Source organism: Wyeomyia smithii, chromosome 2 (genome assembly GCF_029784165.1).
Source record: "Wyeomyia smithii strain HCP4-BCI-WySm-NY-G18 chromosome 2, ASM2978416v1, whole genome shotgun sequence".
In the NCBI taxonomy this organism is placed as follows: Eukaryota; Metazoa; Arthropoda; class Insecta; order Diptera; family Culicidae; genus Wyeomyia; species Wyeomyia smithii.
In genome coordinates this window covers 107,885,148-107,907,805 of record NC_073695.1, presented here as the reverse complement: position 1 = coordinate 107,907,805, position 22,658 = coordinate 107,885,148, and the positions used below count along the sequence as shown (strand labels likewise).

The 22,658-nt window shown below is 40.4% G+C and overlaps 1 protein-coding gene across 1 annotated transcript; it reads right to left on the bottom strand.

Moving 5' to 3' along the window:
• Nucleotides 1-1,674: 1,674 nt before the first annotated feature.
• Nucleotides 1,675-22,398, bottom strand: LOC129725498 (uncharacterized). Its single transcript, XM_055681432.1, has 9 exons — nt 22,155-22,398; nt 6,113-6,159; nt 5,750-5,922; nt 5,157-5,688; nt 4,770-5,096; nt 4,453-4,703; nt 3,909-4,370; nt 2,484-3,848; nt 1,675-2,423 (listed from the first exon to the last, which is right to left on the bottom strand). The coding sequence occupies exons 1-9, from the start codon at nt 22,202-22,204 to the stop codon at nt 1,764-1,766; spliced, it is 3,867 nt and encodes a 1,288-aa protein (XP_055537407.1). The 5' UTR covers nt 22,205-22,398; the 3' UTR covers nt 1,675-1,763.
• Between the last annotated feature and the right edge of the window lie 260 nt (nt 22,399-22,658).

Below are 22,658 nucleotides of genomic sequence, written 5' to 3'. Positions count from 1 at the left end.
CGCTGGTTTGACATATTTCCTTGCCTTGGTCAAAGCCCAAATAGTTTCAATAGGGCGAATTTCTGGGCAGTTTGGAGGATTCATCTCCTTTGGGACACATGTGACATTATTTGTTTTATACCACCCTAGTGCATCCTTAGAGTAATGGCAGGAAGCAAGATCGGGCCAAAAGATTGGAGGATTGTGATGCTGCTTAACCATGGGTAACAACCTTTTCTGCAAACACTCTTTCACGTAAATTTGACCATTCATTGTGTCATTCGTAATGAATGGTCGAGATATTTTCCCACATTCACAAATGGCCTGCCAAACCATTACCTTCTTGCCGAATTTTTCGGTGTAAATGGCTTTCACTGGTCCAGGGTCATCCTTTCCCTTCGGTGATGTATAAAATTGCGGTCCTGGCAGAGTCTTATAGTCCACTTTTATGTAGGTTTCGTCATCCATGATACCACATCCCATTTTTTTGGTCAGAAGTTTGTCATAAAGCTTCCGAGCTCTCGGTTTCACAGATTCAGCTTGTTTTGGATTTCGTTTTGGCTGCTTCTGCTTCCGACGGGTCTGCAGACCCATTCTTCCCTTGGCACGCATAACGTTACTCGCCGAGGTTCCAAGCTTTCTCGCCACATCTCGTACTGATACCGAAGGATGCCGCTTGTAGTATTCTTTAACCTTTTTGTCCATTGTGGGATCAACAGGCCCGGGTTTTCTACCACGTCTTGGGGCATCAGTAAATGTGCACTCTTTACAATACTTCCGCAATGCGGTTTGAACTGCTCCGACACTTATACCTTCTTCTCTGGCTAATTTTCTTATAGAAAGACCACTAACGGTGCCCCATTCGTGCACAATTCGCTTTCTTTGTTCGGCCACAAGAGAGAAAGGCCACGCATTTTCAAAATTTCGCACTAAATGTTAGAAAAAATGACAGCATCTGTTTCTTTTGGATGTAAACAACAGGACGCAGCCAACGTTTGGTTGAATACTGCACGTTATTTGAAATGACGGTTGATCGTGTATTTATAATTATCGGAACGGTCTATAAATAGATTCGAAATATGAAGAGGTAAATCGCGTAATTTGGAGCAAATTGCGTAAAAAAAGATCGCGTCGTTACAAAATCTTTCGCCATGTGATAAGTGTGTGTGTATGTGTGTATGTATGTGTATGAATGTGTATGTGTGTGTATGTTTTGGTGTGTGTGTGTTACATCTTGGCTCATAAACAATATTTCCCATGTCACATATCGCGTAATTTCGAGAAAATCGCGTAAAAAGAATTGCGTAGTTTTGAAAAAATCGCGTAAAAAAATCGTGTAAAATAAAATCACGTAAAAAAAGTCGCGTAAAAACAGAATTCAGCGTACACAAGAAAGAGCTTGCGCTAAGTGTCCAGGTCCGCGTGTAAGAAACATTCTTCAAAAGTTTCTCGCATAGGAGATTGTCGAGATCAGAGTAGGAAAGACTACAACATAGGTATCTGAATCTCATTATCTCCCTTATCTCCCATTCACACGCGCATGCGCCCTTGGGCTGTTAAAGCTCTCATATAACAGCTTTGTGGCTTTCCTTCATAAGATTCCGTAAAGATATAAGAACCCGAGATAGGAGCGTAACCACCAAGCCCAGAGTGTGCTCGGATTTTTTTCTAAAGAAAACCAGTTTTGTTTCTGTGGTTCTGTGTATGATTTTATATATTTCGGGAAACTACCTAAATCCAGCACCAAAATGAGAATAGCTGAAGAATACTGTTCGATAATCTTTCTAGTTTAGCATAAATTGTTCGATGGTGTTACCAGCAGCCAGGTAAACCTGGTCCGGAGTGGTTGGTGTACCGAGTGGAATCCATTTGTCTGGCAGGCCGGCATCAAGTCTCGCGGCTCTCAGAGCATAGCGTAAGGCAAACAATACAACAATCGCCATATTGAGAGCAGGTTCTCCGGTTGCCTTTGACCGTAGCACCCCAGCCGGGTTGGCACTTCTTTGTAGAAAGTTGACGCGAAAGTCGATTGGAATGTCTTTGGCGCCGGGTGGTTTGTATGTCCAGGTACGATCAGTCATAATAGCACCATTTTCGTTGGCATATATGAGCGCTTCAGTTAGGTAGTATCCAATGCCCATCACAAATGCTCCCTCAATTTGACCAACATCGATTCCGGGACTCATGCTTTCTCCGGTGTCTTCTAAGATATCCACTCGTTTGACCTGGACATTTCCAGTAAGAATATCCACCTCTATTTCAGCACAACTTAAGCCCCAAATGTAGTACGGTTTTAGGTCCTCCGCCTTGTACTGTGCTTCAGCGCATAAGTCTATATTTTTAACATAGGACAGCTTAACAATCATTTCCCAAGGTGCATCTGGGTTGGCATCACGGACAGGTTTAATTCGTTCCACCAACATTTCGCAAGCTTTTTTCACTGCCTAAAAACGGATCGAAATATTAAAAGACTGAATTAATGTATTAGGTAAAAATCAACTCACATAGCATACGGCTTCACTGGTCATACTTCCACCCGAAACAATAGCATTAGGTGATGTCAGAGTGGAGGACGGTTTAACGCTGACTTTCTCCAGAGGAATTCCCAATCCGTACGCCGTAACCTGTGCGACTTTAGTGTTCATACCTTGACCCATCTCAATGCCACCGTGAGTGACGGCAACAGTTCCATCTCCAGCGAAAATCGACACGATAGCGTTCAACTGTCCAAAATAGTCCAGCCAATACTGCATCGGAATAATACCAATTCCACGTTTCTTCCAACGATTTTTGGCGTTGAAATCATCAATTACTCGCTTACGTTCATCGTACTCCACATCCCTGCGGAATTGCGGCATCAATTCTTGCATTTTGTTGTCCTTAGTCATGTTTGCCATGCGCACTTCGAACGGATCTAATCCTGTTTCATGAGCTATATGCTCCATTATGTTTTCTATCATAGCCACACCTTCAGTTGTTCCAGGTGACCGGCACCAGGTGTTACTCGGAGCATCCGTTTTCACTGCTTTTCCAACGATTTTCCAGGTCTTTGCATCGTAACAGTTTTTAGAAAATTCTGTACTAGCAGCTTGAACCGATTCATTCAGTGACACTCCATAATCCTGGACGTAATTGTTATTCAATTTAGTAATTTTGCCAGTTTTTTCAACATCTATATCGTAGTCACTAATGCAACCATATCGCTTGCCGATTGCTTTCATATTCGTCTCAATAGGCAACACGAAGCGAACAGGGCGTTGTGTTAAATGTGCTGCTAAGGCACAACCGCAAGCTATCAATGTGGCCCGTGAGATTTTAGCTCCATAGCCACCACCCAAACGACGCACTTGTAAATTTAGGCTATTTTGGGGAACTTTGAGCGATTCAGCTATCGCCACCTGAGTGAGATCCATCCACTGAGTGGAAGAGTAGACATCCATACCATCCTCGATGGGAACACAAACGCAGGTCTGTGCTTCCATTGTGAAATGATACTGACCGGCGATTTCAAATCGACCCTTCACGTTCTTTGTTGCCGTTGCTGCCTGTGCCACCCGGTAAGCCTTGCCGCGTTTGTCGAATGAAACGTCGAAAAAGCGGTCCTGAGCGTTAACATCCATGACTGATTTTAAAGTTGGATAGATTGGTTTGTTCGATATTTTTTCGTACGTTATAATCACTTCCTTTGCCGCTCTCTGTGCCAGGTTAAATGTTTCAGCAACGATAATTCCTGCCGTTTGACCATGGAATTGAACTACTTCGCTGCAGAGGATTTCCTCGACATCTTGGTTTCCTAAACCGGCTGGCATGAAGTTGTTCGTTCCGGGAATATCTTTCGCGGAGTAGAATGCAACAACGCCGGGTAATTTCTGGAGTTAGATAAATTACTATTGCTGAGATTTTTGTGAATAAAAAATAATAATACGAACCAACGCATTAGAGGCGTCTATTTTTCCAATCCTGGAGTTTGCTTGAGTGGCGAGAACGAAAGCAGCGTGCAGTTCTCCTGGTTGTGTCGGTAGATCGTTACAGAACTTAGCTTCGCCCGACGTTTGAGCTAATGCTTCCAACTTGGGAACATTCTTCGTTAGAGGCCAATTCTTTTCGTAGGTATCGAAGGTCTGTTTGCCGGAGGATAGAGGACGTTCTAATATAGTGCCACCTGACTTGTACTCTGGTTTGAGATTGTATTGCCCCTCCGGCACAATGCTTAGGATAAACTTGTAGAACAGAGAAATTGCCAAATTTTTGCGATATTCACTCGATGCGTCTGGGAGAATCCAATCCGGATTCAGTTCCGTAGAAAGGGTGGCGAAAGCGGACTGAATTGTGGCGTTGTCGAAAAGATTAGTAGCTGCTAACATTTGCTCAGTTTTCGAAGCGTGGGTGAACTGAAAGATAAAAATTTATAAAATTAAGTTCTGATAATAATCGAATGGGAGACTTGAAAAAGTATAATTTTATGATACTTACACTTGGATTTATACCTCCGAAACAGATTCGGGCACTTTCAACACTATTTTTCGAACTATTCAGTTTAACCATGAAAGCTCCGTTTACATAGGCATGAGCATTTTGTGCTCTTGGCATGATTTTATACGAACGGAAAAAGTACACGCTGGGATCCAACGCAGGTAAGGCAACAGTTTTGATCACCTTTTTGTTCATATCTATTTGCACAAATTCCATAGGGCTGACGGTGTTTGTTTTTCCTCCGGACTCAACTGAAATTAGTATTAAATAATTCATTAGCGACATTGACATCATATTAGACTGGAGTTTTTACATACCAATGGTAATTGTTGCGCCAATCGCTTCCAAAAGTAAATAGTTATCGGACGGAAACTCATGATGTTGGTTTTTTATACACAAATTACCGGCGATGGTTCCGGTATTACGAACGGGAACGTTTGCAATCAGGTCAATATGTTTAACCAGCTCTTTGCAATAGCTGAATTTGTTGTTTTTATTGGCGGCATCCGTCAGAATGTTCATGAAATCGGTCAAAGCAACGTTTCCACCCACCGTAAGTTCATCTCCAAGTGAGTGAGAATGAAGTTCTTCAACGGAGTTGACGTCGATGAAAATCTGAAGATTCTCATTTCTTCGATAAACGCCTGAAATTAAATACATATTGATCAGTTCTTAAACATTTCTGTTTTTCGCTGCATACTTACCGTGGGCAGTGTTGCCGGCCACTAACATGTATGGTTTCTCTCCAATGACGTCAAAAATGGCGAAAATATCGTTCAAATTATAAACCTTGTGCCATTCGGATTCGTTTGCAAAAACCATACGAATCGACTGTTGCCTGACTGCGTCATCCGTAGCCGAACACTTTCCGGAACACGCACTGCCCGTCGCAGGACAAATCTTGCCGAGATCTTCAATATCACGACACGCTTCCACTAGTTTACTGTCTGCATCGACCGCCAGTGATTTGAATGCATCCAAAATCGGTCGATACCCGGTACACCGGCAAATGTTACCACCGAAGGAGTTCTCTATTTCCTCCATTGAGACTTGTCCCTTTTTCGATTCGAGCAAACTGTACATGTTCATGACCATTCCCGGAGAACAGTACCCACATTGCGTTCCGTTGAAGTGCGCCAATCGTTGTTGAGCAGGGTGGTAGCCCTCCTTCTTGTTTCCAATGCCTTCGACGGTCAGAACATCCATACCATGACAAGAAAATACCGGAAACAAGCACTAAAATTTATAAAATAAAACATGAAATGCCGTAAAAAATTTTTGGTTCCGAATCAATTACTGAGTTGACAGCCCAGGAAGACTTCTCTTTGGTGACGGGGTGGACACCGTTTATGTTGACGATGCATGCTCCACAGCCTCCTTCAAGGCACATGAATTTCGTTCCACTTAGTTGGGCGTGGTTTCGAATGAAGATGTTCAGAGAGGTATCAATCGGAACGGACTTTGAATTGACTGAAATACAAGTGAATGAAAATGAAGTGTAACTATACAAAGGCACGAGGTAAACTGTATTGTAAAGTGGACATACTGTTTACTTAGAATTGCAAACTCATCGCAATTACCGTACGGTGTCGCAACAGGTTAACGATTCGAGTAAACACGCGAGGTTGATAAATCGATGCTGAGGAATCGATCTACTCACCGGTGTATGATTTTCCATTGATCGTAAACGTGATCTCTTGGGTGGGGCTGTATGAAATGGAAGGTTTGAATTAATTTTTCCGTTTAAGTAAGTACACGTTATGAGTTAAATTCAGATTGGTGGATTTCTTAAATTTTGTAGCCTAAATCACTCGAAAATTTGAAATTTAGTTCCTGAATTCGAATGATTTGTTTTGATCGTATATAAAACCAGATGTTTACTTTGCATCAATTTGTAGTTATATCGGGAAAATCTTTAACCGATATCTGCCATGTTCTGGTTTTAAACAACTAGTAGTAGAATTGGGAAACAGTGAAAACATCACATTTTTACTCTACAATTACATACAGGAAAACTATATTGATTGAATTTACAATATTTGGATCTGATCACGATATGTTCGAAAATATGGTTTTGGATTTATTCAACTTGCTGGATTTTTTGGCAAGGACCCAACTAGATAAGTTTGATACTTATGAGAAAAACTGTATAAAAATGAAGACAAAATAGGGTAACGGGGGTATTTTGGCCAGCTTTGGGAAGTGTTCGCACAGTTCATTAAAAAAAACACAATTTTTCAACAAAACTACCTACTTTATATACCATTGTAAAAAGCTAAGTGTCTATTTTAATATACACCGTTCAACAATGCAATATATTGAAAAATATCCTAGAAATATCAAAATTTCTACGAAGTACTAAAAACATATTTTGGTCCACCAAATTTTTACTTCGGCCCACCTTTTTATCTACAGACGTGTATGGAAATAGTTCGAACTAATTATATTTAAGATCATCATCGGTATTTTGAGAGCAAAACTAGTGGGTTTGAGGAGAACATCCTTCTGCTGTGAATTTTTGTAAATTTCAGGCATCTAAAATGAAATGATTTGGATTATAGCGGTTTGACAGGCATTCCCATCCAATTTCATATCGTTAAATGTGATAAATTAAGAAGTAATTATTTGTAAATGGTCACAAGCTGCTTCTTTGTTCACGTGCAACGACCAAACGGTAATCAAAGAGATGTCAAAACTTGGCATGGCCAAAATATGTTTGCTTCAGAAAGAGGCAAACATATTTCAGCCATGCGTTCAACCACTTTTTCAACTTTTTCCAACATGTTAGAGTATACAAACTGTTTCTATGACATTTTGTTGATGTTACTACAACAACGAATTGTTTCAAAAGCATACATATTTGTTGCAATAGCTTCTGGATGACTTGTGTATTACCATTTCCTCTTGACTTTGGGTTGACTCAGCCATGACTTTGAATATGTATGAACTAATTCCAAAATAACACTACCTAGAGCCAGTTTTTCGCCGAAGATTATAGTGTAGTATGATTCTTAGGTGTGTTATTCAATGTTGCATGCATCGTTTTCTAATATTCATTGAATTTATCAGATAAAATGCGTAAAATGTTACCGGGTGGGCCAAAATATGCATGTGGGCCAAAATACCCCCGTTACCCTAGTCGCAGGCCTGAGAAAGATAAAAAAGTAGAAGTGTCTGTGCCTAAAAGCACAAATGGTTTTAAGTAGAGCTACCAACTGTTTTGACTATGAAATTGATGTTAAACTCATTCATTTTCAACTTTTTAAAAGATTCGCACTGTGAAATGGCCGTTTTTGTTTCATTAGATTTTGAAAGAAGATGTTATAACTACCTTTCAAACCTTCTCTAATAATTTTAACATTATCGGTAAATATTTTTGATGTAGAAATACGTCTCACGGTAACAAATAGGAGTGCGAATTTGAAAACTGAAAACTTTGAGAGCGTCACGTGAATTCTCCACTTTCAAATGTTTTCAACTCAGTCGGTTTTCCACAAGTTTTCTTCATTATTACAGCAATCGATTGGAAAATTAGCGTTCACCGAAATGCTTAGAATGTTATTTTGTAACGCCAACTATTGTTTTTTTCGAATTGAATTTCTGTTTTTAACAACGGCTTTTACCCGTTAACATTCTAGTTCATTAAGCAGACAATGTGTGCAGCAGGGCAAGCAAAAAATAAGCGAACTGGAAATATGATACAGATTTGAAAAAATATACCGCATCCCGACGGGCCTTATAGACCTGTGTGATCGAGAGTCAGTCTGAGTCGTGCTCGCAAGTGCGACACAACAACGGAAGGTGCTCCGTAGGACTAAATTTTTTCGAATTAAATTTCTATTGATAGTAGCGGAGATAATCCGGAATAATCGTTACAGATTCTATTTTTAACAACGGGTTTTACCCATTAACATTCAAGTTCATTAACACAATGTGGGCAGCAGTCGGGATGCGGTATATTTTTCCAAATCTGTATCATATTTCCAGTTCGTTTATTTTTCGCTTCCCTTGCTGCACACATTGTCTGCCTACTGAGCTACCCAAGTAACAAAACTGGTTTTATCAAAGTTTTATAGCACTGTTTTGGCTGTCTTAAGCGCTATAAAACTTTGATAAAACCAATATTGTTACCAGGGTAACTATTGTACTATTGGAAAAAGGAGAGGCTTGTTGAACGCATATTTCGACCAACATCAGCTCGCTCGAGTGTACAACGACGCGCCCACCGGAAGTATACTTCTCGGTAGTCACGTATAAAAGCTAGCATGCATAAATTTAGAATGATTCAATGGAAAGGGGATTGACCGGCAGCAAGCTGAGCTACGGCAAGTCAAAGCGCAGCAGGTGGCGATTCCAAATATAATAGCGTCAGTTGAATTCAAGACTGGCACAACTCAAAATTTTGCAGTTCGGAATTTTCAATGACAAACGATGCTAAACACTATTAAGTTTCATCCCACAAAATCCCGTTCCAAAATTCATAAGTAATCTAAAGTTATAAGTGGATATGCCTTATAACTTAAATTCAAAGTATCCAAAAAATGATAAAAAATTAGGTTTTAAATCGTGAAATTTGCTCATAATATGCATAAAGCACACCCAAGTAGGTTTACCGAAAATGAGAAGTCCTAAAATTTAAAGTTTTCTTGGAAATGAAAAAAAAAATTTTTTTGACGCTAATTGGAGCTGATTTCGATGCACCAGTGTTTGGAGATCACCTTTACCGAACCTTTATGATCAAAAGTTTTGCACCATTATGTTCAAAAGTTTGTGAGATAGTATTTACGCCACTAGTTGTGAGCAATATATCTTGTTAGATCATCACAGATTCTTTCCTCTGTTGTAGCTCTGCGGCTACAAATCTCGTACAATACCTACAAAATATATCCGAGGGTGCCCAAATCGATGCAGTTCATACTGATTTGAAAGCTGCATTTGGCTGCGTGGACCACGGTATATTGCTCCCCGAAACACGCACGTAGCAGACCACTTGCGCCATGGTGGCCTTGATCAATCAGTTTATTCGGAAATCCGTTGTCGTGCATGATCTGTCATAGCGGTTCTTGATCGATTGTATCATGTGCCGCCATGAAGTCGATGAAGATGTGATGTGCGGGCACGTTGTACTCACGACATTTCTGCTAAATCTATCGGATTGGAAAGATCTAGTCCGTGGTGGCACGGGCTCCCATGAAACCTGCTTGGTACTGGCCCACGAACCTCCTTGTAAACCCATTCCCGGCGGAGAGAAATCAGTTTTAACCATAAAAATGAACTTTAAACTCTTATTACTAATCACTTATATGCACAATTGACACAAACTGTATTTCATATTGACAGTGGTGGGCACCATTCCGCTAATTCGCTAATCGTTAATTAGCGACGCTAATATTCAATTAGTGATTTAGCGATCGCGCTAATTTTTGAGCTGGTTAGCGAAACTGTTAGCGTCGCTAAAATTTTGGCCTTCGAAACGCTAATCGCTAATTCGCTATATTTTGTAGAGAAGAGACAATAGAGCTATTTAGTAAAAACTGTGAATTAATGATGGCGTACGTAAATTGCTTCAAAAGATGAACCTTCTTTACTGCAAAAGTTACTTTTGTAACGTATGTTTCATTCAAACAACGTTCAATTGTCTTAATTGTCTAGAGTTCCTCTCTTTACGACACAGGTGAAAGTCAGTCTTTTTACCCTATAATTGAGTTCCAGTTATCGTTCAAGACACAGGAATATTTTGAAGCACGAGCTCAAGGTCTAGATAGAATTTTCGGCATACGAAGAAATTTTGTAAATTGTAATGCGCTTGAAATTATGACAACTTTGTTTCTAATTTTCCGATTGATGATTGATTGAATGATGATGATTGAATTTTTATGAAAACATTTCTAAAAGTATTTATTTTCAATATAAGCTAAATAACTTTACTGTAAATAGCTCTAAAAAGTAAAAAAAAAATCAAAGTGGTCCAAATCTTACAAAACATGAGCAAAAAATAGGGGAACTGCTCCATTATTCATTTCATTAAGCCGACATTCACGAAGAATGCACGGATCAAACAACAAATTTTCATGAAATCATTGAACAAATAAACAAAATACGCTTACGTGCTCTTATAGAATCGTTCAGTATTGTATTTTTAGTAAACTTAGCTAGATTTATCCTGAAATTTGTAAAACAAACCATTTTGCACAACGCTTCCATATCCATCTCAAAACTTAAATCACTGCTCAATTGTTCATCTCACGACGCCCCCATATTCATCACACTGCAGTGCACTGTTAATCATGAATGAATCACATTATCATGAATGAACGTAGCCGCAGCCCGTCGTAGTAGGTTACCTAGATATACGCTGTAGTTGTTTACGTGCAAATATGGTAACCTAGGTAACCACTGCAGTGCTGTCCATTTATGTCAATTATGTCGGAATAATTAAACGTTTTCAGTATGATTTGTTCGTATTAACAGAAACCGATTTGGCAACTTTTGATTTTCTTCAAGGCAGTGAAAACAGATGAAAATACATACAGTTAAAATTTAGGAATTGTAGAAATTCATCTCATATGTTTTCGCTAATTCGAGCTGGTTTTTGGAAATTTGAGGTGAACATTTCAAAGGTTCGAGGTAAAAAATTAAGATAAAAAATGGTCCGCTAGTGATAAGAAAAACTTTAGTTGGCTGCTGAACGAGTCCCGTTGTAGCCGTACAAAACAATGCGCGGATTTTGTTTTCTGAGTTTTCAAGTGCAGATGCCTGACAATTATATCAAATTTAGAGCTTTTAAGTGAGTTTTTGAGGATTCTACTTTATGAGAAATCTAAAGTGAACTAAAATGAATCCATTCCATGGATTAGCAGATCGATTTAGTTAGGAAATATGCGTTTTTTCTGTTTTCAATTGTGTTTTCATGTTGTATGAGATGATTATATGGGCTGAGATGAATAATGGAGCAGTTCCCTTATAGCGATATGACTATTTACATATTAATAAGTTAGCGATTAGCGAAAGTTCCGCTAATGTGGGTTAAGCGTTTAGCGTTTAGCGATTGTCGAGCTAAATTTTCTGATTAGCAGCTTAGCGATTAGCGTCGCCAAATTTTCGGTTAGCGGTGCCCACGACTGCATATTGAACATCAATCTGTTCTCTGACGATACTGAATAGTTTCATCGTGCAAATTTTTGAATATAATTGTTAAACTTAAGTCAAAGTTTGAACGTCAGGTGATGCCATCCGGCATCACCCGCTGGGAATGGGTTAAAGGTGATAGACGACTAAAGAGGATCTGTTAGAGTATATTTTAGGCGGCATTGATAAGCGAGATATCGCGGTAGTTGCGGCATTCCAGATGGGGCAAACGACTTCCTCCATCCACTCGTCTGGCAGCTTTTCCTCCTCCAAAATCCTGGAAATGACCCTTTGCAGCGCTCTAGCCAGCGCCTCTCTACCGTGTTCAAAGAACTCGGCAGTCCGTCTCTGCTTGCAGCTTTGTTGTTCTTCAGCTACCCGATCTCACAAAGACCTTCATGAACATCGGGGCGGGTCATCTACTGCTGGTCAGTTCCTGCTCCGCTTCTGTTTCTGATGCGTTAGTATTGTCCGTTAACATTTAATACAATCACATGGGGTTTTTCAACATATTGGTAGTAGCTTTGGCACGGATAAAGCACTATTAGGTACGCTCAATCGAATTTGCAAGTTACAATGTCTGGTCGGGGCAAAGTCTAGGGAAAGACTAAGTCTATTCATCGGTTTTATTCAGCGATAGGTCGAATTCATCGTATGCTACGTCATGGAAATTATCCGCGTTGGTATTGAAATACTTGTCGATTTGGCGACTATAATGGGTACTCCATTGCTGCAGTATGTACGAATTGGTGGAGAACGCTACTAAAGATAATAATAAATAGAGAATCATCCCGCGTCATCTTTAGTTGGCAAACCGCAATGACGATTAATTTAACAAGCTTTAACCCGACGGCACTGTTGCCCAAAGAAGTGTTCTTCCGGAAATTCTGTTCTCGTAGAAAACGGGAAAGAAGGCATAATTCAATTTTTTCCTAGTTTCCAATCGTTCTTCAACTATTTCAACCTTCAAGACCTTCAACATAAAATACCTAAATCATTCTGTGCCGAACACGCATCAGTACTGGACGTGTTTGGTGATCGGTCCGATAGAGTATAAAACAAAAGACGTGTGAACAAGTGTTGGCATTGTTTGCCTGGTCGAGTGAAATAAATCCGGGTTCAAGGTCGTTCCTTTGTGCAACTGTTTCGCATCGTGACTGCCAGCTGGTGCGTAAGCCGATTTGGCTGCTGGCTGGATTGTGCTACAGCAGTGGACGAGACACAAACGAGGAAAAAGAAGAAGCCATCAGTGTCAGCGAGTCGTATCGCTGTGTGGAGTGATCTCACACCTGGCTCGCTGCTGGTGGCTGTCTGGTGCTGCTGTATTGGTGCTGCTGGCTGTAACGGCTGCTACTTCGAACGATCGGACAACCAACCTTACTGGAAGGGAGAAATAAAAAGGTACGTGTTCTTGTCAGCGCTAGTGCGCTAAACATAGCGCGATGGATGTAGATCCCTCGCCTCCCGCGCCACCATCCCCGAACCCCTCTGACCCTGACCCTTCTGTTACCCCCTCCCCTGTTCATTCTTCAGTCCCCCCTCGCCCCAGGCTTTACCCAGACGGAGCCCAGGGCAGCTATACTGTTTATTTTCGGCCAAAGGCAGGACCGAAATCGAAAAAGTTGAACCTCTTGCAGATTTCTAAAGACCTGACGAAGGAGTACAAGGGCGTGACCGAAATTTCCAAGGTCCGGCCTAACAAGCTCCGTGTCGTGGTCGGTAACCTGAAAGAGGCCAACGATATAGCTTGCTCTGAGCTCTTCACACGCGAGTATCGCGTTTACATACCCGCACGAGACGTGGAGATCGACGGTGTCATAACCGATTCGAGTCTGTCCGTCGAGTGTATACTGCAAAGTGCCAAAGGGTGCTTTAAGAACAAAACGTGTCCCGAAGTAAAGGTGCTCGACTGCAAGCAATTGCGGTCAGCATCGATCATCGGTGGCAAAACAGTATACACTCCGTCAGACTCGTTTCGAGTTACGTTCGCCGGGTCTGCACTACCAAGCCACGTCTCGATCCACCGGGTTCGTCTCCCTGTGAGGCTCTACGTGCCCCGCGTCATGAACTGCCTGAATTGCAAGCAGTTAGGCCATACAGCCGCCTACTGCTGCAATAAGGCACGTTGTGGCAAGTGTGGGGAGTCTCATGCGGAAGATTCTTGCAGTGTTAACGCTGAAAAGTGTATTCACTGCGGAGAAAATCTGCATGAGCTCTCGACATGTGCGGTGTACATGCAGCGCAGGGATAAAATAAAACGGTCTCTCAAAGAGCGTTCAAAGCGTTCCTACGCTGACATGCTGAAGAAGACCGTTACCACTTCTCCCGTTACTTCGAACCCCTTCGATCTGTTGCCCTCTGAGGAAACCGATTCTGACGATTCACCAGCGGGAGCATCTTACGCCAATCCTGGGGAGTCTAGAAAGAGGAAAAGTGTTTCCTCTCCTAAACTTCCCAGAAAAGGTCCTAAGATTTCTCAAAGTGAAATGAAGGTTACAAACAAACCAAACAGTGCTGCGGAAAAACCGAAGCAAACTCCTCCTGGGCTGGCAAATTTAAAGTCCCAGAAGGAGTTCCCAGCACTGCCAGGAACATCTAAAACCCCAGTTGCTCCTTTTACACTCCCAGTTGATGAAACAAACTCTGGATTAGTGAAATTTTCTGACATTGTGGACTGGATTTTTGAAACTTTCAATGTACCCGATCCAATTAAAATTTTTCTTACAGCATTCCTCCCAACAGTTAGATCATTTTTGAAGCAGTTGACTGCCCAATGGCCTCTCCTTGCAGCGATTGTATCCTTCGATGCCTAATTCAACTGCGTATATGAAGGAGTCTATCTCTGTCTTACAGTGGAATTGTAGAAGTATTTTACCAAAAATTGATTCGTTTAAAGTTTTGATAAATAAAAACAAATGCGATGCATTTTCCCTTTGTGAAACTTGGCTTACTTCAAATATTGATCTCAACTTCCATGATTTTAATATTATTCGCCTTGATCGAGACACCCCATATGGAGGAGTACTTTTAGGGATTAAAAAGTGCTATTCTTTCTATCGTATTAACCTCCCCTCGATTCCAGGCATCGAAGTTGTCGCATGTCAAATGACAATACAAGGTAAAGAGCTTTGTATTGCCTCAATATATATTCCCCCCAGAGCACAGGTTGGGCAACGGCTGCTCTTTGATTTAATAGAACTTCTTCCCTCGCCACGTTTGATTTTGGGAGACTTCAACTCTCATGGCGTGGCTTGGGGTTCCCCATACAATGATAACCGCTCCTCTTTAATCTATAACCTTTGCGATGACTTCGACATGACTATTTTAAACAACGGTGAAATGACACGTATCCCGAAACCTCCAGCGCGCCCAAGCGCTTTGGATCTATCCTTATGTTCGACGTCGCTACGGTTGGATTGCACATGGAAGGTAATCCTCGATCCTCACGGTAGCGACCATCTGCCTATTCTTATTTCAATTACTAACGGGTCAACTCGCATGCGACCAATTGACATTCCGTATGACCTCACACGAAATGTCGATTGGAAGTTATACGAGGAAATGATTTCAAAAGCGGTCGAGTCGATTCAACATCATTCACCACTTGAAGAATACAACCTCCTCGCGGGCTTGATTCTCGACGCCGCGTTGCAAGCCCAAACGAAGAAATATCCCGGCGTAACGATCAAAGAACGGCCTCCCACTCCGTGGTGGGACCAAGAGTGCTCCGATGTCTACACGCAAAGATCCGACGCGTTTAAGGCCTACCAGACGGGAGGTATACCTGGCGACTATTTACGGTATTCGGAGCTTGATACCAAGCTTAAAAGCTTGGCTAAAGCAAAGAAACGTGGATATTGGCGTCGGTTCGTGAACGAGACGTCGAGGGAGACATCGATGAGCACTCTTTGGAACACAGCCCGAAGAATGCGGAATCGCGTAACGGTCAACGAAAGCGAGGAGTCTTCAAGTAGGTGGATATTTGATTTTGCCAGGAAAGTATGTCCGGACTCTGTTCCTGAGCAAAATATTGTTCGCGATGCGTCTCCGGGCCACGACGCGATAGAATCACCTTTTACGATGGCAGAACTTTCAGTTGCCCTCCTGTCCTGTAACAATAACGCGCCTGGATTAGATAGAATCAAATTCAACTTGTTGAAGAATCTACCCGGCAATGCCAAGAGGCGCTTGTTGAACTTGTTCAATAAGTTCCTGGAGCAAAACATTGTACCGCAGGATTGGAGGCAAGTGAAGGTGATCGCCATCCAAAAACCAGGGAAACCAGCTTCTAATCACAACTCTTATAGGCCGATTGCAATGCTATCCTGTATCCGGAAATTGATGGAAAAAATGATACTCCGTCGTTTAGACCACTGGGTCGAATCAAATGGTCTACTATCAGAAACTCAATTTGGCTTCCGCCGTGCCAAAGGGACGAATGATTGCCTTGCGTTGCTTTCAACAGATATTCAGCTGGCGTATGCTCGTAAAGAACAAATGGCGTCTGCGTTCTTGGACATTAAGGGGGCTTTTGATTCCGTTTCTATTGACATTCTTTCGGGTAAACTTCACCGACAAGGATTTTCTCCAATTTTGAACATTTTTTTGCACAACTTGTTGTCCGAAAAGCACATGCATTTTACGCATGGCGATTTGGCAACTTTTCGCATTAGCTACATGGGTCTTCCCCAGGGCTCATGTTTAAGCCCCCTTCTTTACAACTTTTATGTAAATGACATCGACGAATGTCTGGCAAATTCATGCACGATAAGACAACTTGCAGACGACAGTGTAATCTCTGTTACAGGAGCCAAAGCTGCCGATTTGCAAGGACCATTGCAAGATACCTTGGACAATTTGTCTGCTTGGGCTTTACAGCTAGGTATCGAATTCTCTCCGGAGAAGACTGAGATAGTAGTTTTTTCTAGGAAGCATGAACCTGCTCAGCTTCAAACACAATTAATGGGTAAAACGATTTCTCAGGTTTTGGTACACAAATATCTTGGTGTCTGGTTCGACTCTAAAGGCACCTGGGGTTGTCACGTGAGGTATCTGATGAAAAAATGTCAACAAAGAGTGAATTTTCTTCGTACAATAACCGGACAATGGTGGGGAGCCCATCCAGGAGACCTTATAAGGCTTTACCAAACAACGATATTGTCTGTTATTGAATACGGGTGTTTCTGCTTCCGCTCCGCAGCAAACACACATTTGATCAAACTGGAGCGAATACAATATCGTTGTTTGCGTATCGCCTTAGGTTGCATGCAGTCGACCCATACGATGAGTTTGGAGGTTTTAGCTGGAGTACTACCATTGAAAAACCGCTTCTGGAGCCTGTCTTCTCGTATTCTAATCAAATGTGAGGTCTTGAACCGTCCCGTGATTGAAAATTTTGAAAGGTTAATCGAACTTAATTCTCAAACCCGTTTTATGACATTGTATTTCAATCACATGTCCCAAAATATTAACCCTTCTTCGAATATTCCAAATCGTGTCGACTTATCATATACTTCTGATTCTACTGTGTTTTTCGATACATCCATGATAGAAGAAACTCGTGGAATCCCGGATCATTTACGCGTGCAGCAGATCCCTAAAATTTTTTCCAATAAATATCGAAACATCAACTGCGACAATATGTACTACACTGACGGATCACTTCTTGATGGGTCCACTGGCTTCGGTATCTTCAATAACAATTTAACCGTCTCCCATAAGCTCGATAATCCTGCTTCTGTTTACGTCGCAGAATTAGCTGCAATTCAGTACACCCTAGGGATTATCGAAAAAATGCCCACGGACCATTATTTCATTTTTACGGACAGTCTCAGTTCCATTGAGGCTCTCCGATCGATGAAAGATGTTAAGCACTCTCCGTATTTCCTGGGGAAAATACGGGAACATCTGAGTGCTTTATCCGAAAAATCTACTCAGATTACCTTAGCGTGGGTCCCTTCTCACTGCTCGATACCGGGTAATGAGAATGCGGACTCTTTGGCTAAGGTGGGCGCAACAAACGGTGATATTTATGAAAGACCAATTGCCTTTAATGAATTTTTCGCACTTGTACGTCAGAATACGATCATCAGTTGGCAAAATGCTTGGACCAGAGGGGAATTGGGAAGGTGGTTACATTCCATAATCCCCAAAGTATCGACGAACCCGTGGTTCAAGGGGTTGGATGTAGATCGGGATTTCATTTGCGTGATGTCCCGGCTTATGTCCAATCACTATAGATTTGACGCGCTCCTCCGTCGTGTTGGGCTCGGGGAAAGTGGTATCTGTGCCTGTGGTGAAGGTTATCACGACATAGAGCATGTGGTTTGGTCATGCCCTGTACACCGTGACGCCAGGTCTAGATTAATAGCTTCCCTGCAGGCCGAGGGTAGACAGCCGGCTGTTCCTGTTCGTGATGTCTTGGCGAGCCGTGACCTATCCTACATGTCCCTTATATACGTTTTCCTGAAATCCATCCACGCCCCAGTCTAGTCCCGTTCCCCTCCGTCTACACCCAACAAAACGACAAGAACACGTTTGAACCTTAAGCACAAAACCAGCAACCAGACCCCGCACAACAGAACCAGGACCCAAGGACTACGAGCCTCTGTCCCAACTCACGACATCGTGGCTCAGCAGAACGAATCCATACATGCCATTCGACGATTATCAGACGACCATTGAACAACAAAACACTGATTGGAAATCCCATGCTAGTTTTAAGTTAGACTTAATTTCAGCTCGTAGTCGGCAGCGAGGATAAAAAATTTGCTTTAGTTTTTAAGTCATCAGATATAATTGGCGCCGTTAAACATTAAATTGTATTTGTGCCGTGTCAAATAAATGTTATGTGAAGAAAAAAAAAAAAAAAAAAAATAAAATACCTAAATGAATTACTCTGTTGCGCTTAATAATTCATTGCTAGTTTGAAACTGGTAGCTGCGTCAAAAAGTGAGTTGTTTATCATTAAAGCTATGACATTGTATGGAGGAAGTTGATTTTTTTTTCAAACACCTCGAAACTATCTCAAGCTCCGATCGCTTTATGCAGGCAATAAAATTGAGTTACAGAGGTTTATCTGTAACATTTCAACGACGGTGCAAATGTGGTGCACAATGTTAATCTATTCTGAAATTCCGATGCGCACTATGATTTCCGGCAACCAATAGATATATTTTTAGTTTCGATAGTCTTATGAACAAGTAAGTAGGTTTAGCAAGGTAATTGTTTCCGTAATGACACCATTTACAATTTATCATGCCCTTTAAAATTATCTAGATAGGCTCAGCGTTCCAGCAGATGTTGCGAACCTCTTGCACGATAAAAATTCATGTCCCACTTCAAAGTGGCAATCGTTGCACGTCACTAAACAACGGGATTACCGTTCAAGGGTAAATCTCAGAAGCGAAGCCAGTTTCGGTCACTGAAACAGAAAATTCACAGGAATGGTTGAATAGCTATAATCTTTCATTTTTTTCCGGTTTGAGCTTTTGGAGTGCACTTGACTAGTGTAAGCGACTCATTACTGTTACACACGAACTGTTTAAAAAATTAAAATATCAACTGAGTTTAATCAGAGCGTTTTCGTATATTCTGAAAAATATATAATCTGAAAAATCTCCAAACGTTATTTTCTGTTTTTCCTCAAAAAAGTTAAAAGCTTCATTTTCCGAAATTGTGTTTACTGTATTATAAAATGTTTATTCAAAAAAATTTTGCATAGTTTTCGTTGATATTAGTTCAATAGTTGACAAACAAATACGCTACTATTGGCTTTTATATATTTATTTATTTTTTCGTCATCTGACTTTTTAGGTCTTAATGAACTGTGGCGGGGAAAAGCCTATTTGAGGCATTCCTTGGGAACCCTCAAGTGCGCGTAAAAAACCCGCATCTTCTGATTTAAACATTTACAAATCATGAATAAAGTCTAACGCTCTTAGTATATTCATCTTTCAATTTTTGTGCCTCTGATTAATTGCGGAGTGCAACCCCGTGGGACTATTCAAGACGTTGTTTTTTAACGATAACATAAAATTGCGAAAAAAATGGTTCTCTAAAATACAGAAAAATCATTGAAACGAGTATTCCTAAGCCTGCGTCTGTATCTAAAATCAGCAATCGCGTGTTAACCGACACTGTAGTTACGACCAGGGTTGCCAATGTTCCAGTTTAAACTGGATTCCTCCAGTTTTTTTCAAGTGATCCAGTCAAACAGTTTATTCCCAAAATCTTCCAGTTTTTTCAGATATTTGCCAGTTTTATCCAGTTTTCATTCACTCAAGCTTCGATTAGTTTTCGGAAATATTTTTAAAACGTAAATTTTGTAGTTTGATAAATTAATTCTTAACAGCATTTTCAGTGTTCTATCTTCTCGCACGAAACACGGTCAAATTAAAGACTGCATGACATGGTTGAGATAAAACCAAACAAATAGATTTTACCAAACCATGAAAAAAATCTTCTATTTATTGTTAGAAGAATAAGATACCAAAAGATAGCAAAGTCAGGAATAATTGAAATTCAAACTTCACTTATGTAACGGAAGAAAATGCTGCGTCAATACTTTTGTTAAAGATAAAAGTAAATGTTAAAGCTCTATTTTCTTAATTTTGAGATTTCAGCAAAATGTAAGCCCGAAACAAGGCAGCTCTGATTAAAATGAGTATTTTTTTGCGAAGAGTTATCTCTTTAGTTGCTATATTCAAAACTGACACTGGATTCAGTTCCCATTACAGAAAAGCTCTCTCACAAACGTTTTTTTGCTTTTCTAAAATTTATTTGGAATCCAGTTTTTCCAGTTTTCTCTTTAGCCTTTTTCCAGTTAAATCGAAAATTTCATTGGCAACTCTGGTTACGACACGCCAATTTCATATAACGTGAATATCACTAAAGTATACACACCGTTGGTTTTACAACCCGAAAAAGCATTTGAAAAAAGCAAAACGCTTAACATGACACGAACTACTTGAGTTTTTTTTGTCTTTTTTCTTACTTAGAATAATGAAACATTATCTTTGATCTCCTTCGAATGCTGCTTAACAGAGTCTTTGTTGGTGACTAAATGGTGAATTAATTTAAAAAACCTACTCTTCTTAGTGTTGAGGCTTAATGATGCATGTGAGTGAATTTTGTGTTACGGCTGAACTTATAATTACAAACGTAGCGTAAATTATATGTCAGCTTCAGAACATGTGAAAATAATTAGACCCTCATTCAGGAAAAAACTACCATTCATTCCATTACATTGTACACGCTCGTATTTTGGCACATTGAATGATATGACAAAACAATTGATCGTAATATTGCTTTACCACTAAACTGTGGTGCATAAGAAATTATCCTTTGATTTATTTCCATACATACAAAGATACGTATTTGCCCATGTGCCGGCATAACAAACCCCACAACAGTTTCGCAAGAATCAGCAGCCCTTTTTTTACCAGGATGCACAAAGTCATTGTTCTGCGATGACACAAGCATTTCCGTAAAAGGAAAAAGTCTTCGTGTCATATGCAGTCGATTGCAGAAAAGTTTAGATATTTTTTCTTCCTACTTGCAAAAGTGGAAAATCTCTCCCAATGCTTCTAAAACTCAAATGATAATTTTTCCGCATAAGCCTAGGGCTTCTTTCCTCAAGCCAAACAATAATCACGTTGTCAAGATGAATGGGGTTATTTTAAGCTGGTCCGACAAGGTTAAGTACTTGGGACTAATTTAAAAAACTTATTTTCAAAGAGCACATTGAGAGTATACAAGCCAAGTGCATCAAATATACGAGATGTTTATATCCTCTCATTAACAGGAATTCTAAACTTTGTTTAAAGAACAAACTTTTGATTTACAAACAAATTTTTAGACCAGCAATGCTTTATGCTGTACCGATCTGGTCAAGTTGCTGTTCAACAAGGAAGAAAACGCTCCAAAGGATTCAGAATAAAATTCTGAAAATGATTTTGAAGCGTCCTCCTTGGTTTGGTACACTCGAATTACATAGACTTACTGGTGTTGAACCATTAGAAGCTATGTCAAATAAAATTATTAACAATTTTCGACAAAAATCGTTGCAATCCTCAATTGCTACGATAAGCTCTCTTTATAGCCAATAAGTTAGCAATTAAGTTAGTTGTAAGTTTACTTCCCTTTCTTGACAAGTAGGTTTAAATCCCTACGAATGATAAGTCCTAATTGCGAAAGCAAACAAATCCTAACAATTAAAATTACAAATTTCTAACAGTGTTGAGAAGTCACCATTTGTGATTGGACACACATACTCATTATTTACTAATATTTATCATAAATACTTAAGCTACTAACAAATCCCCCCTTATAATAATTAGCAGCCCTTTTTTCTTGCATGACCTCAGCTGATTCGATTCGAAACAGGTTTTCAGCGGTATAGCGATCGGTCAAAGGGGTTACAACAACGTATTGCCATTGCTTTTAAAAACGTTACGCTTCTTCCTTTAATGATTGCTAAAAAGTGGAACCTCTTTAAACAAATGTTGTGATGAACGAAATTTACGCCATCTGTTACTGCTTCAAAAAAGAAAACATCCGAAATTGAATCTTACCTTCCATTTTCAGGATTCCCCCATATGTAGGAGCTCAAGGATGAGAACATTGTCGCACTTTACAATCGCCAGTTGACTGCTCAGAATGTAGATTATTCTCCTCAAGTTATTACCCGTGTGAAACAAGAAAAAAAAAAAAAAAAACAAACAAAACACAAATCGCACGGCGGTTTTCGCTTTGCACTTACGAACAGACGTTTCTATGTCCTCTCACTACGACTGATCGTGAGCGAGTGGCGCACATTTGGACTCAGTTTTGTCTCAATGACCGAGGCCGTTGCTTTCGGCTCCAGACGTTCAAATAATTGCATGCGGGGTTGCTTGGGATAAAACGGGTAAGGCGAGATAGATTTGAAAAAATATTTCGATTAAATTAACAAAGAATGTATGCTTGCGGATTCATTGGACAGTATCTTAAAATATGAGTTAACCGCAGGTTATTTTTTATTTTGTTTTAGAAGATAAATTCGCTGTTATTAGTTTCATTTTAAACACAATTTTCTC

Coding starts and splice junctions, on each gene's coding strand:
- LOC129725498 (XM_055681432.1), bottom strand. CDS start 22,204: ATGTTCTCATCCTTGAGCTCCTACATATGGGGGAATCCTGAAAATGGA. Junction 5,923..6,112: donor CAATGGAAAATCATACACCG/GTGAGTAGATCG, acceptor CTTGTATTTCAG/TCAATTCAAAGTCCGTTCCG. Junction 2,424..2,483: donor CCAGTGAAGCCGTATGCTAT/GTGAGTTGATTT, acceptor ATCCGTTTTTAG/GCAGTGAAAAAAGCTTGCGA.